This window comes from Clarias gariepinus, chromosome 9 (assembly GCF_024256425.1).
Source record: "Clarias gariepinus isolate MV-2021 ecotype Netherlands chromosome 9, CGAR_prim_01v2, whole genome shotgun sequence".
Lineage (NCBI taxonomy): Eukaryota > Metazoa > Chordata > Actinopteri > Siluriformes > Clariidae > Clarias > Clarias gariepinus.
In genome coordinates, this window is record NC_071108.1 from 13,190,011 (window position 1) to 13,208,893 (window position 18,883).

An 18,883-nucleotide genomic window follows, 5' to 3' on the forward strand; every position below is an offset into this window, starting at 1 on the left:
TCCTTCTAGGTTTTAATAATGCGCTGGACAGTTCTTAACCCAATTTTAGTGGTTTCTTTTCTTGATGAACATCTTTGCCCCGACCACAGGATATGATTGTTTAAGAAATAAGAAGATACTCACTGCATTACACACTTCCTCCTTTTTGAGTAGCCCCATAGGTAAAAATTATATGGAGTGAGATCTGGATTTCTTGGAGGCCATTCATGAGGTTCCTGTCGTCCCAGCCAACATCCTGGAAAATGCTAGTCTAACCACAAGAGCAAAATGGGGTGGTGCACCATCCAGCATGAAAATAAGGTCACCAATGTTATCCTGCTGCCTAGTTAATTTTCATTCACACTGTACATACTGGCTTATTTTTTGGGTATAGAGATAAAACAGGAATCCCTAGAAAAAACATGGATGTATTTGATGTATTTTGTATAAGACTCAGGCAGTAACTAGAGCTCAGCAGCAACCCTAGATCCTGCACCAACAATACCTCCTGCTCCATAAAAGCATCACATGTCTTATTCAGGAGGTGTGGAAACTTTAGATGTATTTTATCAGCTTAAGCCAGGGCATCACTGTAAATCATAGTGTCTTCTAACAGACAGGAAACCCTCAGTCTGGTTGTTTGTGTTAAACGCAGAAGCGAGATGATGGACGATGGCATGCGACAAAAGTGATTTGTAGTATAGTACGTCAGGTACTACACATTTGACCATCATGCTCAAACGGATGTCATTGTTGAAGACCCCATTCCAGATTTAATGCCCTTTGCTCAATAACCTCCACTTATTTCGTAAAGTATTGTCCCTAGATTTTGGGGGGTGGGTATGGGGAACCATTCATTCAGCCACACAAGAGCATTAGTGAGGTCAGGCACTCATGTTGTTCCAGTTTAGTGGTGTTGGGGTGGAAGTTTTGCTCGGGTTCTTTTACCCCAACCTTGGCAAACCGTAGCTTTACAAATCTCCCTCTGGATTATCATGCTGAATCAAATCTTAGAATGCTAATTACAGCAATGGGAAATACTAATACGACAGCATGCAGCAACATCCATAAAATTGGGTTTCCAACTTACACATATGATGGGGTATGATGCTCTGGTGTCCACAGACTTTTCATTATACAGTGTGCCTCATGTTTAAACACAAAGTTTTATTCAAGCATCGTTTTATAAACCACTTGTTTTAAACTCCACCTGTAATAATATATATTATGTGATACCTACCTGTGCATGTGATTTTGTTCCTTCATCGACCATTAACCATTTCTGTGTTGATTTGGATGTATATTTTGCTCATCGCCTTTTTAAAAGCTCTGTGTCATATCATCCTGGCAAAGACAACCAGGGTAACAATAAATACGAAACTTGCAGTACTGTGGAAAAGTCTTAAGGCATCCTGTGTTTTTTTTAACTTTGTTATAGATTTTTAAAATTATTTTATGACTTTATTATTGGGTTAGTCTGATTTTAAAACATCAGTATTCCACCAGCCCTGCAATGAATTGGCACCCTGTCTCGGGTGTACACCACCTCCTGCACCAGATGTCTGCCTAAGACTTTTGCACAGCACAGTATATTTTTTGAGAGAAAATATGATTAAGTACTTTTAATGAGATTGCTGAGTGGAACATTTGGGTTACATTACATTTACATTTAGGTATTTGGCAGATGCTCTTATCCAGAAGTTTTTGTGGTATTGTGTGTATTTTATTCTTTGTTATTTTTTGTAATGACTTTTTTTGGTCATACACTGGAAGGAAATGTCGCTTCTCCAGGACCAGGGTGCAGTACGCAACAAGATTAGATCAAGCGTGACTATATAAAGTGCAAAAATGCAGCAGTATATGACAGTGCAGTATAATACTATAGACATAGCAGACACTATAATAAAGCAGAGTAGTCGAGCATACAGTACATACACCTACACAGGACATCAGGAGTATTTTGAAATTGTAGCATTCTGCACCAAAGATGAACAAAAATGCAAATTGTATTAAGTTAAAAATAGCAATAAATGCCTGCATAGAAGGAAAGTGAGATGTACAGAAAATTAGACACTACAGCTGCAAGCAGAAAAAGGAAATCTGAGAAAGAAAAAAAAAGAATAAAAAAAAAGATTTTGACAGCTTTCAAACAACAAATTGATGAAATTAGATTAGATCATATGTACCTGTTTCTGTGTACTGGTATAATGTTTTTTTGCATGGATAATTACTTAACAAGGCATGTACAGTATGTTAAAGCTATAATACAGATGCTGCGTGGGTGTTATTCTGACTATGTTATAGATGCGACATCACCGCACGGTTCTAATCATCTCACCCTGGATTTAAGCCTTTTTTTTTCGCCCAGCTGTGTTATTCAAAGCAATTTTCAGCTTGGTTGTCAGTGAAGATATGTGGCCATGTAAGAGTAAGTCAGAGCTGTTGGTGTGCTGGTATCTTGAAGTCGTTTTTCCCACTCATCCAAGAAGCTTCAACGTGTTTATAACGGAGTGTGGGTTGGTGGGTCATTGATCAGTCAGTGTGCTGTGACTGCTATCATTTCACTTTATCATTCAGCAGGCTCTCATATCATCCTCCAAGGGGTTCTGTAGGCAGAGTAGCAGCTGATGAAGAAAAGGCTTCTTCGCTTCTTCTCCACAGCTGCTCCGATCTCGTCTTGCGCTTCGGTAATTACTGTTTTTCCTCGTGATGCTGTATTAATGGTGTTCCTTTCTCTCTCTCTTTCTCTCTCTCTCTCTCTTTTCAGACACGGTTAGACAAAGAGGCACTGAGGTCAGCAACTTAACAAACCTCAGCACCCACGATACAACACTGGATAAAGGTAACAATGCGGCATTTCATACAAAAACAAACACATGAGGTCTTGGACACACACACACACAAGGCAGAGAGTGCACGTCACATTTTAGCAGTTTTCAGATTAGGTATATGAATCAGAAAAGCAATTACTCAGTAATAATTGGAGATTTGTTGTGTGGCTCTCTAACACCAAAGAAATTGTTGCAGTGTGACAGATGAACTGTCACAGCGATTAGTGTAGAAATCATGTTTTCTCCATGGTGATGGAAAATGGGAGATATGGATTGTGTGGGTTACCTGAAGGCAAAATGCTTAATGATTAAGTTGTGCTTAAAATGTTTGGCAGTTTGGTACAAAAAATGTGTATTAGATGTAATTATATTAACGAAATTATAGTTCAGAGCAAATGTTTCTATTCCTTATGGTTTTGGATTTAAAAAATGTGTATTATATTTTATAACTGATCAATCAACATATATATACAGCGCATCCGGAAAGTATTCACAGCGCATCACTTGTTCCACATTTTCTTATGTCATAGCCATAAGAAAATTCTACACACAACACCCCATAATGACAACATGGGAAAAGTTTACTTTAGACTTTTGCAAATTTATTAAAGATTAAAAAATAGAGAAAGCACATGTACATAAGTATTCACAGCCTTTGCATAATTGAGCTCAGGCGCATCCTGTTTCCCCTGATCATCCTGTTTCCCCTGATCATCCTTCAGATGTTTCTGCAGCTTAATTGGAGTCCACCTGGTAAATGCAGTTGATTGGACATGATTTGGAAAGGCACACACCTGTCTATATAAGGTCCCACAGTTGACAGTTTATGTCAGAGCACAAACCAAGCATGAAGTCAAAGGAATTGTCTGTAGACCTCCGAGACAGGATTGTCTCGAGGCACAAATCTGGGGAAGGTTACAGAAAAGTTTCTGCCGCTTCGAAGGTCCCAATGAGCACAGTGGCCTCCATCATCCATAAGTGGAAGAAGTTTGAAACCACCAGGACTCTTCCTAAAGCTGGCCGGCCATCTAAACTGAGCGATTGGAGGAGAAGGGCCTTAGTCAGGGAGGTGGCCAAGAACCCGATGGTCACTCTATTAGAGCTCCAGAGGTCCTCTGTGGAGAGAGGAGAACCTTCCAGGAGGACAACCATCTCTGCAGCAATCCATCAATCAGATTTATATGGAGTCGCCAGAGAGTCTCATCAGCCCTGACAATTTTTTTTTTTTCTTTTCTAATGGTCTGAGAGTCCTACAGGTGCCTTTGGCAAACTCCAGGCGGGCTTCCGTCTGGCCACTCTACCATATACCATGTGGTACCATATATATAAACAACAATATATAACAGAATCTTGATGACATATAAGTAAATCGTGGAACAAGTGAATAATCCAAAGGATCCAACAGTTTTGTCATGATCCTCTTGATCTCTAGACTTAATTTGACAAAGTCTGCATACAACAGGTACACAATAATGTTATTGCTGAGGCGATCCAAAAGCTAAAAAAAGCTTTTTAGCAAAACCAGCCTAAAAACAGAGCAGCAAATTCAGTAAATCATCACATGCTGTTGTGTTTTGCTTCTGATTTTCTCCCTAATTTAGTTGTAGCCAATTCCCATTCCCCTTTTCAAACTGCTGCTCATGCAATGTTAGGGAACAGCATAACACACTCTGAGGAAAGTGCTATCCATCCCTTTGGGTTCTGTGAGCACAAACACCCATGATTGTTCAGTGTCTCTTAAATTGGTTGTGAGAGTGTGCTCTCTGGACTCCCAGCTTTGGATGGCTGTAGCTCACCCAGGAATCAAACGCGTGATTTCAGGATGATACGTGATTCTGTAGCACAGCTCAGGAGCTGAAATTGTTTTTTTTTTTTTTGTGCTTTCTGATTTGATGTTGTTGTTTTTTTATTATTTGTTCCCGCATTTTGTGCATAAAAAACATACTTATAATAAGAATTCTGAGAGAATATACAGTATGTATTAATGAATATATTTTTTAATTCTTGTACTTTTCTCGTGGTTGGCACAACCAAACATTTGATCCACAAAGATTTGGCACAGGCTTTTTGCAATCCAGCTATTTCTCCAGCCATGGGACGGACACTGCATTTCAGTGGCTGGGTATTATATATATGGGCATACTGTAGGGTAAAGGGCCTTCAAACTTCTAATCAGCAACCCAGACCCTCAAACACCTGAACCAACACTGCCGACTGTTTATTTATCATCAGAGAATATATTTGTAATAGAAGATTTATTCGTTCTCGAATAAGTAAATGCAAATATCTTAACATTACATTCCGACACCTGGCAACTATACTTTACTATTACTATTACTTTTTTTTTTTAAAGCGATTTGGCACAATCAAATGTTATCAAATATCAATCAAATAAAAAAAGATCCCACTTTAAGAAATAGCCAGCAGAGTGTAAACTTAAAATAAGCAGAATACAGTTTCTAAGACTGCTGTGCTGAAAGCATGTTCTGCTGGTCTAAAATCTGGAGCCATGCATAATTGCCCTTTCATAGAGTAACCTTGCATTTTTGTTGTATTCTTTTTGAGGTCTGTGGCACTCAAGTGTCCACTCACTATTCTGTCATTTCCCTTAAACTCGGAGTTTAACCCCTTAAACACTCAGACTCCCTCGCTGTTATAACTACAGGGTGGGCCATAGAAACTATTCACCATCCATAAAGAACATAAGAAGAAACTGATGTACAGGGTGGGCCATTTATATGGATACACCTTAATAAAACGGAAACGGTTGGTGATATTAACTTCCTGTTTGTGGCACATTAGTATATATGAGGGGGAAAACTTTTCAAGATGGGTGGTGACCATGGTGACCATTTTGAAGTGTGTTCTTTATGAGTTATTTACAAGTTTCTGACCACTTATAAAGCAGTTATTAGCAGTTTGCTAACTGTAGCATGGGAGATGGGTGGTCTCGTAGGGTGTCTTGCATTGAAATCTGCTGCAATGACCCGGTTACTGCGTTCACCAGACATCAACACACAATTTCTATCTGCTCCTCACGTGTCATTAGTATGTAAACTGCTAATAACTGCTTTATAAGTGGTCAGAAACTTGTAAATAACTCATAAAGGAATAAAGTTACAGTACGTTAAAACCAAGCACACCATTGTTTTTCTTGTGAAATTCCCAATAAGTTCGATGTGTCACATGACCCTCCTATTGAAAAAAACTAAAAAGTTGGATCCAAAATTGCCGACTTCAAAATGGCCCCCACATCAGTTTCCTCTTATATTCTCTATGGATGGTGAATAGTTTCTGTTAGTTACTTAAAAAATAACTTCCAGATAAATATCTGAATAATAACAGTTATCGCCATAGTATAGCATGCCATGCGTACAGTGTGTAAAATCGGGTGTAACGCCCATAATATACAAATTTGCAAGTTCCAACTTGATCAAATGGTGTCATCATAAGTACTAATTCATTAATCTAAATGCTGTTCCGTCTGTGTACGTATGGCTATGCAGGGCTGTAACAATAAAAAATGTTATGACAAAGAGGAAAATAAAGGCAGAGAGCATGAGAAATATGATGCTGCATGTAATTGTTAGAATGTGTCTTTGCACATGAGTGTATTTAGCACTACAAGGTGAGAGACAAAGTGGTTGTTATTTTGGAACCAGTATTTTTACCACTGCCTTAGAGTCGGAGGAAAGCAGAGCTGAAGTTTAATATTTAGCAGTTGTAATCAGGCCATATATAACGATTTGACAACAAAGTCATTTGAAAGTTGTGGATTTCTGCATTAGATATCACTATTTCTCTGTGATATGAGACACAATTTTCCTTAGCTGGGTTGTTTTCTTATTGTATACTCAGTATATTTTTCCAGATTTAATTCTTAATTTAAATTGTTAATTGTTACTCCAATCAGCCATAACATCAAAATCACCTGCCTAATATTGCGGTCCGAGGTCCTTCTTGTTTCAGCAAAACAGCTCTGAACCATCAGGGCATTGACTCTACAAGACCTCTGCAGGTGTGTTGTGGTTTTGGCACCAAGGTGTTAGATGCTTTAAGTCCTATAAGTTGCAAGATGGGGCATTCATGGATCAGACCTTTTAGCCCAGCACATCCCACAGATGCTCAGTCGGACTGGGGAATTTGGAGGCCAAGCCAACACCTTGAACTCTTCGTCATGTTCCTCAAACCATTCCTAAATGATTTTACAGTGCGGCAGGGTGCATGACCCTGCTGAAAGAGGCCACTGCCTTCAGGGAATACATGGTCTGCAATAATTTCGGGTAGTTGTTAGATGTCAAAAGATTATCCACATGAATTCCAGGGCCAAGATTTTTTCTTGAGAACATTGCCCAGAGCATCACACTGTCTTCTCCAGCATGCCGTCTTCCTACATTGCATCCTGGAGCCATTGATTGCCCAGGTACGTAAGGCACACACAATCAGCTGTGTAAAAGAAACCGTGATCCATCAAACCAGACCACCTTCTTCAATTGCTTCATGACCCAGATCAGACATTCACATGCCCACTGCAGGAGCTTTCAGCAGTGGAAATGAGCCAGCATGGGCACTGTGACCAGTCTGTGGCTATGCAGCCCCTTTATACAGCAAACTGGAATGCACTGTGGGTTCTGACACCTTCCTGTCATAGCCAAGAATGACTTTTTCAGAAAATTGTGCCATTGTAGCTTTTCTAAAGGGATTGGTGACAAACAGGCTAGCCTTTGTGGAATAATGAGCCTTGGATGCTCATAATTCATGGTCACTAGTTCACTGGTTGACTTATCTTAAACTACTTTTGGTAGGTCCTAACCAGTGCATACCAGGAACACCACAGAACAATGCAATTTCCAAAGCATTGTTTGTTATACCTATATTCTAAATATATTGGTGAGTGGTGGCATGGTGTTGTAATGGTTAGCACTGTCGCCTTGCACCTCCAGGGTTCAATTCTGGAGTTTGCATGTTCCTTCCGTGCTTGGTGGGTTTCCTCCGGATGCTTTGGTTTCCTCCCACAGTCCAAAGACCTGCAGATTAGGTTAATTGGCGATTTGGTTAAATAGGGTGTACCATGCCCTAAGTCTCCTGGTATAGGCTCCAGGCCCCCACGACCCCAAATACAAAATAAAGTGGTACAGTATAGACGATGAGTGAGTGTGAGTGGTTGGTGAGTTGTTTTTCAACTTTCTCCTGCATTCCATCTTACCTGATTGCATTTGACATCTGTAGCCCATCAAGGAGTTTTACAGTAACAGCTATATTACTTTTATATGCAATATTACTTATGTGTACATATACATATCAATTGGGGGAGCCAAACCTTATGGAGATTTGTAACGTTGTCTACCACCTCAGTGAGAACTCCCTCCTCAACCTTTACACTACTCTCTGTTACTGACATTTATTTGCAGTTTAGTTACTGAACAACTCAAAAATAACGGCACTGCAGTTGAAGCTACATTCAAATGCAATTTTTTTATCTTCTTCCTCATAGCTCCACACATTTCATGTTGCAAATATTTTCTACGTTAGGTCATGTAGGGCGTCTGCTTTTTATTGTGGCAATAAATAATAAGGTAATAGTATAAGTTTGCATAGACTTTGTTAGCATTTGTTGCCAGTGTCTTCTACTTACTTAAAATTCATTGAAATGCCTGGGGTAATCTTCCACAAGTTTTTCACTGTATGGTGCCAAAACTTTTGCCTATTCCCCGTGAAAGAACTGGTTTAACCCAGACAGGTTTATTGGTCTCCTTGCTTGGACATGCTTGTACTGTTTGAAGATTTTCTATGGGATTCATGTCATGACTTTGTGATGGTCATTCCAATACTTTGTTACCCTTAAGCCATATAGTTACATCATTAATGATTGTTACAGCTTGGGAGGTATGATTGGGATGATTGTCCAGCTGGATGAATAAGTTTTAACCTTCTGACAGGTTTTGCATGAGTATTTAAGTATAAGATAGTATAGATATTATAGTGCATTTCTTTTAGCAAAACTCTCCCACATTGTGATGTTACGAGCCAGATGTTTCGCTGTTGGGATGGTGTTCTTCAGATTAAAAGCCTTACACATTTTTTCCTCTGTACATAGTGCTGATTATTATGGACAGACAATTCAATTTGTGTTTTATCTGTCAAGAGAGCACTCCTCCAAAGGCTGGAGATCACCTGCAAACCTCAGTTGGCTTTTTTGTCAGATAATAGTATTTCAGACCGTGACAATGTAAAATGATTAATGGTACTGTAGATGTGCACACCTTGGTATCTGATGCCTGCAGCTTCCTTAGCATCAACTTCATTGCTGTTCTGGGGTTTAGTTAAACCTTTTGGAGCAAAGTTCATTCATTCTTTGATCTTTTTTTGATTTATGTATTCCTGAAAGATGCAGTGACTGTGTGGTCTGAAGATTTCCAATATATAGACTGAGTTGCTGGGATTTTAACATCATTATACACATACACATACTGTATATCATTTATACAGGTTAGAATTGTATCAGGTTTCCAGGTTTTGCCATAATGCACCTAAAAGCTGCCCAAATCCTCAATATACAGATATGAAAGCGCAGCACATCATTGCTTACTCCAAAAAAGAAATGGCACGTACACTATGAAAACTGAACCTTACACCATAAATTAAATCCAAATGTTGAGTAGAAGGAAAGTTTAGTGCAGTTACAGTATGTCCCAGAAGCTGATCAGTTTATTTTTCAGTTTAACCATTTAACTATTGCTACAAACTTTACTTACTCTAGTTTATAATAAATGAAGAAAATAACTAATCATGTCTTTTGACTGAATCAAACTGTGACTTCAAAACCGAGGTTTGGAGCGAGACTTTTTGCGTACCGTTACTTCACTGTAACCTGGTGCATGTTTCCTGGCTTAATTGCATTGTCAGTCAGCGAGATGGAATACTGCAGCAACCTGACAATCACACAGCACCCCCCCCACTCTCATTGAAGGTCCTCAGACTGTGCTTTGGTTTGTTATATTCATGGAAAATAAAAGGAAAATTTTATACTCATATAGCCCATACACGTCTGCAGTCCTTGCAGTCATGGCAACTCAGACAGTGAGGCAGCTCACAGAGAAACCACTTAGTATGCTGCTAGTTTCCTGCAGTGAAGTATCTTAAATGTAACTGTATTCACTAACTAGAAACATTATTCCGCTTGGCAGAATGGTCACAAGGATCTCTGCACTGAAGCAAAGAAGGAAACCAAGGTGTGTGTATGTGTATATTTTGTGTATCTATCTTTTTTTGTGCATATATATATATATATATATATATATACCATATGCATAGTGATCATCACTGTAGCCTCGCACTTGCATAGTTAAACGTTCCGCCATGGGTCTGTGTGCGTGGAGTTCACATGTTCTCTCCATGCTTGGTTGAGTCCTCTGATTTCTTCCCACAGTCCAAAGATTAGGATAAATACATTTGCAAATTGCCCGTTGTCTGTGTGTGTGGCTTTGTGTGCGCCTTGCGATGGATTGACACCCTATTCCAAAGTCTCCTGGGATAGGCAGTAGGCTCCAGGCCCCATGTGACCCTGTACAGGATAAGTGGTATAGAAGATGAATGAATGAATTAATAAATATAATAATATTTAATTATTTTTCACATGTACCTTGCAGCACAGTGAAATGATTTTTTCACAGGAAGGTGGGGTCAGAGCACAGGGTCAGCCAGGTTACACTGCCCCTGGAGTAGATAGCGTTAAGGGCCTTGCTCAGGGGCTCAACCATGGCAACTTGGCAGTGCTGGGCCCCGAACCCCCGACCTTCCGATCATTAACCCAGTAACCCATAGCGTTAAACGCTTAAGTCACCACTGCCGCATCACATAATTTCGTGTCGAATATTTTATTTCTGTTTTATAGTATTATGGAATGTTATAATTCTATAATTCTATGAGTATAATATTTTATAGAATTATGGTTAATAAGCAGTAGTGTTTCATAAATGAAAAGTGGGATGACAGATAAACCTTCACCTCAGCTGTCATTCACACAGCCCATCCTGTACATCACCAGTTCTCAAATTTCTTGCAGTCAAGAACCCCGATAACTATAATTTCAAATAATTGTCTGAGTTCCCATAGTACTCTATTATCATTTTTATGAGTATTATTTAAATGTGTAAGAGTATCTTCCCTATTTATTAGAGCTGTAGAGTTTTTTATTTTTATTATTATTCCTAAGCTTTCTATTGGCAGAATAGATTAAATCCTAGTTTACTTTATTTATAGGCTTGCGTGTTTTTGAGCTATTAAGGTTTAGATTAAACCCGTTTTATTTAAGGGACCAGTCAAAATACTATTGGCAATAAAAACTTGTTAATAAATGTCAAAGCTCTGATAATTATGGGTGTTATATCCATCACTGTAACAAAATAATAATAAAAAAATAAATAAATCAGTGACTCACAGCTGTGCTTCACAGGCTCCTCTTTGAGATCGAGCCGCTTTGTACTTTATTGCTTCTCACGCAGAACGGACTTTGATTCATTCAAGAAACCTCCCGCAAGTCCGCCAAAGGCGGCCATTTATCCAAACAATTTATTATAACTGATATTAAGGATGATGTAACCTGTACTGGAGGAATGAGGTTCAACAGGCCTTCTCACAGCTCCAGGGTTTTAACGTCAATCCTGAGCCGCGCGGCGTGTCTGTGTATGTTCCCTCTGTGTCAATATTGTGGGTTTCCTCCAGGTTTTTCAGTTTCCTCCCTCCCCCGAAAGCATTTCAGTAGATGGTACAGTATTGGGTAATAAAATCGCTCCTGGGTCTGAATGTGTGGGTGTGAATGGGCATCTTATTCAGGATGTGTTCCCACCACATAACCAGTGTTACTGGGAAAGTCCCTGGATCCAGCATGACCAGGATAAAGTCATTACTGAAAATGAGTGGGTGAGAGTTTCCAGATTCTGATATCATGATCTTTTTTTTTTCCCATAAGATTCCATAAAATTATGCTCTTGTTTGTTAGATGACCAGTTTTGTTTTCCCTCTATGTTTCCCATTTCGAAGATTAACGACTTAAAGGAAAGACACGACCGAAAGATTTGCCACGGTGCTGTTTTTTTTTTTTCATGTTGTTTTATTCATCTGCTCAAAATAGTAAAACAATTAATACGCTCCCAGTGGACGTTTTTTCTGAATCTATTGAAATAGAAAAAGAGAAAGATAAGCATTGAATGAATGCACCTGCTTGTAATTCTACACCTTGTTTCCAGCTCCTCCCTTTCCCTCACCTGTGTGTGTGTTGGACTTTATGGCATTATTTCCATGTTGTCCCTCCCTGTTAGTTTGAAAGAGAGGGCAAGGGGGGGAGGAGTAAAGAAATTCTAGTGGTTTTTGCTCTCAATACAGGCAGACAGACAGAAAAAAAAAGCCAACAGACAGAGAAGGACACAGTAAGGCAGAGGTTTAATGATCGGTTGGTTCTGTGTTGGAGGTCACGGGTCTGCCGGTTTGTTAAATAGTGATAAAAATGACGTGTCAATAGCCGCTGCTGGAAAAGTCTTGAGAAGATCCGTGAAATGAAGTCAGTCAGAGAGGAGAGGAAAGCAGGTGAGTAGCTCGTCTTATGTGCATTTCGAGTGAGAGAGGACCGGAACGTTCATTGGTCTCGATTACACATAAGAGGTGTTTAAAGATCTGGATGAATGATTGTGCTCCGTGTGGGGCGAGTCAGCCTGGAGGTGGGTGGATCCTGAAAGCACTGAGACATCAAAACTGTTACGATCTTTGAACCTGTTTACTTTTAAACCCGAGGTATCAGGAACATGGAAGGCAAACACTGTTTATATTCAAACTCGTACCTGTTCGCGTCCACACATGGAATGCTTTGAGAAGATTCGTGACAACAGAGGTTGTGTGTGATAATGACTTTTGTGCCCTCACATGTTAAACCTGTTACAAAGCAATTGGAGCTTTGGGTTTATCTTGAAAATAAAGTGTGATTTGAAGTGATTCTCAGTATGAGCTCGTAAGGTTCACAGCTTACATGTGATTGCTTTCAGTACACAACTCTGTAATCTGTCCAGGCATTAGCAGTATGTTTCTTCATTTCTAGCTCAGGCTTTGATCTGCGCTTATGTCTCGATTCACTCTGGGATTTCATGCTCTCTTGGCGCTTCATGCTCATTTATCGTCTGTTGTGGTTCTGTTCGGGTTTTTTTTCCCTACTTAAATAAATTGCCTCACAGAAGAGTTTTTCCTACTGAGTTCTGGTATGTTTTGTCAATAAACAGGACCACAAACTGCCTGCTTTCACAGGGCGAAACTATTTGACTGACATGGCAGATGACCAACCTTAGACCTTTTCCCACACTCTGTTGACAGGAATATCCTTAAACAAAAATAGCTTTTAACAGCAGGATTTTGTGATGCTTGAACTCAATCACTGACTATCCTGTATCTTGCTTGAGAAAGTTCACCGTGGAACAAAAGTTTGTCTCCTTAGCACACAAGGTGTGTCTACATGCAAGTGTGGATACATTGGGGCAATATTTTAAGGCTTTGAGTTACGGCTGGGAAGGTCGGCGGGTCAAGACCAAGGCCCTTAACCCTATCTGCTCCATGTCATCGCTGACCTTTCGCTTTTACCATGACATCCTAATAGGCTTCAATATACCGGGAATATAATTCCCAGTGCAGTAACGTGTATGTGACAAATTAAGGTTTATTATGAAAAATAATTATATGTAATTAAAACCTTCAATCATGGTGAAAATTGTGGTTACAGGACCACAGATGATCAGCAGAGCAGAGCATGAGCAGCTGAGACTACTTCATACTTTGTGTGTTAGAATAGCAGTATACAGATCGAACGCATTTAATGAAATAATGTTATTTTGGTGGCATTCGGAGAAAATCAATTCAGTGATGTATTATGATTCCTTTTTGTGGCAGTTCATGTATCGCTACACTGACTCCAAAATCACTTATCACTTAGTCATCATCTATACTGCTTAATTCTGTATAGCCTATAGCAGGAAACTTAGGGCATTAGGCTGGGTACACCCTGGACAGGGTGCCAATCCATCGCAGGGCACACACACATACACACACTACGGGCAATTTGGGAACGCCGGTTAGCCTAACCTGCTTGTCTTTTGCCTGTGGGTGAAAACCAGAGTACCTGGAGGAAACCCACCAATCACGGGGAGAACATGCAAACTCCACGCACACAGAAACGGGAATCGAGCCTGGCCTGGAATCGAACCCGGACCCTGGAGGCACAAGGCGACAGTGCTAACCACTACACCACTATGTTTACATTTGAGTTGGTAAAACATTGCTGTTCCTCTATAATCTTACAGGAGATAAATCTACCAAATAATAAAAATATGACCAGAATATTGCGAAAATAATGATTGGCTGTGAAATAATTATCAAAAATGGGATCCTTTTAAAGTATTTGTTCAGCTATTTAACACAGAATCTGTGCACATCTTATTAAGAAGCTTTCCATCAGAGGACTAACTTAATGTTAGATGTTGGTCAAGCACAAAGCCAGCCATAGTAACAATGAATCGTCCTTTTATGCAGCATTGTGTGTGCAATATTCAATGGCGAAAGCGTATTTCTTTTGCGTGACATGAAGCATTCAGGGAAACAAAGATTGTTTACTATTGAATATCCAGTAATGAACAAAAGCATCTGAGATGCATATTTGCCGTATCCCCATGGGTGTATCTGCAGCGATATGTGCAGCAGAGGTTTGGAAAACAAATACATCGGTTCCCTTTGTAGTTACAGGAAATTTAAAACATCTCAACCAGTTGACAGCTTTCTCATCTCTTCCACTACCTTGCACAGCTCGTACCTTTTTCTTTGCCGCTTTCTCGCCAGCTAATGAGCGGAACGATCCGTCTTGACATCTTGTCAATCAAAGACGCCTTGTTTTAGAGAGAGACGACACCTGATTTAAGGCAAATTCCTTTTTTGAAAGATATACTTGACCATTCCTGTTACCCGGAATCAGACATGTTCAAAATAAGAGAGTTCATTGAAAGAATCAAGCACGTTAAGTTCGCCAGACTGATCTGAGGCTTTATTTTTTTTTCTTTCTTAACCATACTGGGTCATGTGAGGAATGAAACATGAAGAGGCATGCTGTTATAATCAGGAGCGTAATCAGTGATGGAGTGGAGAGATAAGCGCAGTGCGAAGCTAAAGTTGATTATTTTCCTAAGACATCATGTTTTTAAGTGTTTTGTTTCTTTCATACTGTAACAATCTGGCCGTGATTACAATTTTTTTTTATTGTTAAGAGTTGCATTTTTCCCCCCAATTTTGTGTAACATCCATGAAACAAGTTAATTCCGGACATTGCTCAGCTTAGTGCAGATATAAACTATTGTTCCTTCGCCAATTTTGCTCATTTTCTCTCTCTTTAATTTTCCAAGGCAGAAAAACGTGTTCTTTTCCTCAAAAAGTGCAATTCTCTCCACTGAGACTCTCTCAGTACACGTTAAACGAATGCCTCCTTACAGGAATCTTATTCCAGTTATTTTATCCATTTATTATTAGACTTAAAGTATGTGTAAGTCCTGTGATTGCCATGTAACTACAGAAACAACATGTATCATGAATTATAAGGAGTGCATTATTATAAACCTGTGTTTTGTAGCCTGCCCTGTTGAGAGAGCTCGTTGTTATGGATAATAATCACCTTCCGACCAATCAGATTGGAGAATTGAGCAGCACCGTGGTATAAAAACCTGTTATTTTCTGTTTCTGTAATTATATGCCTGTCGCTAAATTTGCCATTGAGTAGTTTCATTAAGCCTGATGACATTGGAGTGCTTTAAGTAATGCAGACATTTTGTGGAAGCAGATGGTAAACCTCATTCTGTCGTACACAAAGCAAACTGAGGTCATGTCTCCATTTCACAATTTGATTAACGGCTGTAACTTTTGCCAGCTGGACTGCAGCTTATGTTTACATGGTTCTTCATATCGCATTCTTTTTCAACTGTTTGCACTCTTCTTGTTATTGCAGCGAATGACAGTATGAGTCTGAAGGTTTCTGTGGATCCTTATAAATGGCTTTACGCTTTCACTACCCCAACCACCACCAATGAAACAATTACAAAATTGAAATTGCAAACAGGACATAAAGTATATTGAAAAAAAGGCTAATTGAATTTATGTAACTCAAATGTGCATCATGGTTTCCATGTGATTTAGGTGAGTTATATTAACACAATTAATTTTTGCATATCAAATATCTTTAAAAAAAAAAAAATTATTTAAACACTTGAATAAAATCGCTCTGTAACACATTGTTTTATTACATACACAGATATCATGTTAATTATGTCATGTTAGTGCCCTCCAAGATTTTCGAATGTAATTTGTTTACGCTAATGAAACATGGGCGGCTCTGTGGCGTAGTGGGTTTGCAATGTGGCCCCACATGGTCATGGTCATGTTCTGCAGATTCCAAATTGCTTTTACTTTGTTAGTGTGTGTGCTTGTGTGTCTTGGTGTAGATTGGCACCCTGTCCAGGGCGCACCCAGTCTAGTACCCTTAGTTCCTCGGGATAGGCTCCGGGTCTCCAGAGACCTTGTACAGGAAGAAGCGGTACAGAAAACGAGTAAGTGAGTATAAATACATAAACAGTTGTACCGTAGTTCCAGAAACGCAGTTTAATAATTACCTTAATATTCGTCTTTAAAAACACAATATAGTCTCCTAAATCTGTCTGTCTGACCATGCATATAATCACTAACAATAATGTTTCAGCATGAAAAATGATAATAATAAAAGTGGGCTGATAAGCCCATCAGATAGATAGATGGATTTGAGTGTTAAATTAAATATAAAATGTGTCACAGGCAACCTAAGACTAAGAGGAAACCTGTCGCTTCTATGCAGGGTGTAAAAGCAGTGTAACTGACCGATGACTCAGCGTTAACACTGATGCTGTTTGTTCATTTCTTATTTTCCTTCAACTGTAAGCCTATGACTAAATCCATTTGTACTGCTATTGCAACACTTAATAGATTTTATTTCGCTTAACTATCATGGCAAGCTTAAGTTTATTGCCCTACTTTTCCGAATCCCATGGTACAGACTCTTAACACAGAGGTGGCAATTGTATATAAACGCATGATTGCATAAAACAAGGCCAGCGACTGTGCTCGGTGATGTAGCTCAGCCTTCCAGAAGGCCTTAAGTGATGTTTTAGCCCGCGAAGCGTACGACTTCCTGTCCAAATCATGCTGTGTTTATAAGTAAAAGTAAACTCCACTAGCAAGCCTGTGCTGAAAAATAAAAATGTTTGTTGGATTATTTCATCGGGTTTGCTTCCTACCAGAGCTTAAGCTGTGATGTAATATACTAGAATTTATAGGCATAGTGCTGCAGCATGTCCTTCTCCTCTTTCTTCTGGGTTCTCCTTCCGTAAACATGCCAGTAGGTGAATTTCTTTAAAATAATTAGCCCCCAGGTGTGAAGGTGTGTACGTGACGGACTACAGCTCTGATCATGATAAAGAAGTTACTTAAGGTTAATACGATATTATCTGGATGTGAAATGCAACAAGCATCATAATTCAATAAAAGACAGCAAAAGACAGTTAATCGTGTAATAAAACTAAATAGCAGTATGGACCTGTGTGAGTATTCAGTCGCAAAAAGGTTGCAATTTATTACAGGTAATATACATGTAGCCGGAAATTCATGTAGAGTTTGTCAATAATTTAAGTATTTGTTCATTTTTTTTTATCATTTTGGGTTGAATAAATAAATATTGGCTATCATGTTTTTAATATAATAAGATAATTTGTCCAATTATTTGCTGTACCAGCATATTATAATGATACCCGTGCTGTTTCGATGTGTATTGTAATTCTGTTATAATTATAAAATATCCTGAATTAACATATATAATTATTTTTTCATATCCAATTCTAAACAGACTTTACACATAACTTACTCCACACCACTAAAAAATTAATAAATTAATAACATAACAGAAGAATTTAGCATGCCTGTAAAAAAAAAAAAGAATCGTATTACGTGACAGACCAGTTTTCAAATGGAAACACACACAAAAGAAAAAAAAAAACTAACATAGACTCATGGGTTTTGCATAAAAATAGAAAGAAGCAAGTGTGATACTGTAAAATACTGTAATAAACTAAAAAACAATATAAAAAAATGGAATTTGGAGAGAATGTGGTGATACATGACTTGCCACACAAAAGAATCATAATTTGTGGCTCCATAGATTTTTGTCACATCTGTAATAAATAATATACAAAATGGTACATTTAATAGTTAGATATTGCAGTTTAATTTGCAATTGCAATATATGTCAAAATAATCTAAATGTGTTTTTTTTTATCAAACCTTGCAGCCGTAGTACCAGCTATTTTTAATTTATTTATAAAGGTATTTTCAGTTCTCAGTAATGCTTTCCCACTCCGACATCTGCTCTTATCTCATATAAAATGAAATGTTTTCAGCAGAATGTTTTCCGCAGTTCTACAGCTAAGCTCTATCACCATCCATCCTCGAGCATGTAATGCCAGTGGCTTAGGGATTACGAGAGAATACTTGGCAGGGTTCTTCAGTCTCCAGTGATAGAGCATTACAGCCAATCTGTTGTCTGCTAGGTCACATAAACAAAGCCAAGCAGTTAGTGCTCTCCTCCAGACTCGCCAATCTGTTCAGTAATAATGCGTGGGTGGCAATCAAAAAGATGGAGCATGCACGTGAAGCAGTCATTTTACACAGTAGTAAATCCCGCATTTCAGCTTAGTGGATTCTTTTTTTATTTTTATTTTTTAGACTTGCTATGTCGGAGATGCCGCATGCTCTTTAGAGAAAAGCATATGGTGCAGAAATGGTGGCTGTTGTCAAGTCAAGGCTTTTGAAAGACACTTTGCGACATAAAATCCTCACAGTTCATCCTGTTGTTTTATTAATGGATATTTTGCCAGAAATGTTCTTTTTTTCTTTCTTTCTTTCTTTTACAGCACTCATTAATGTCTAAATAAAAAAATATATATATATGCATACTGCACAAAAAAAATTAAGGA

General features: G+C 38.7%; 1 protein-coding gene across 2 annotated transcripts in view; it reads left to right on the forward strand.

The window, feature by feature from the left end:
• Positions 1-18,883, forward strand: part of LOC128530390 (kazrin-A-like) — a 65,222-nt gene that overhangs the window by 17,747 nt on the left and 28,592 nt on the right. For both annotated transcript variants that reach the window (XM_053504317.1, XM_053504318.1), the window contains exon 2: positions 2,747-2,821. In XM_053504317.1, the coding sequence (XP_053360292.1) occupies positions 2,747-2,821 (75 nt within the window). The remainder of the gene's footprint in view (positions 1-2,746; positions 2,822-18,883) is intronic.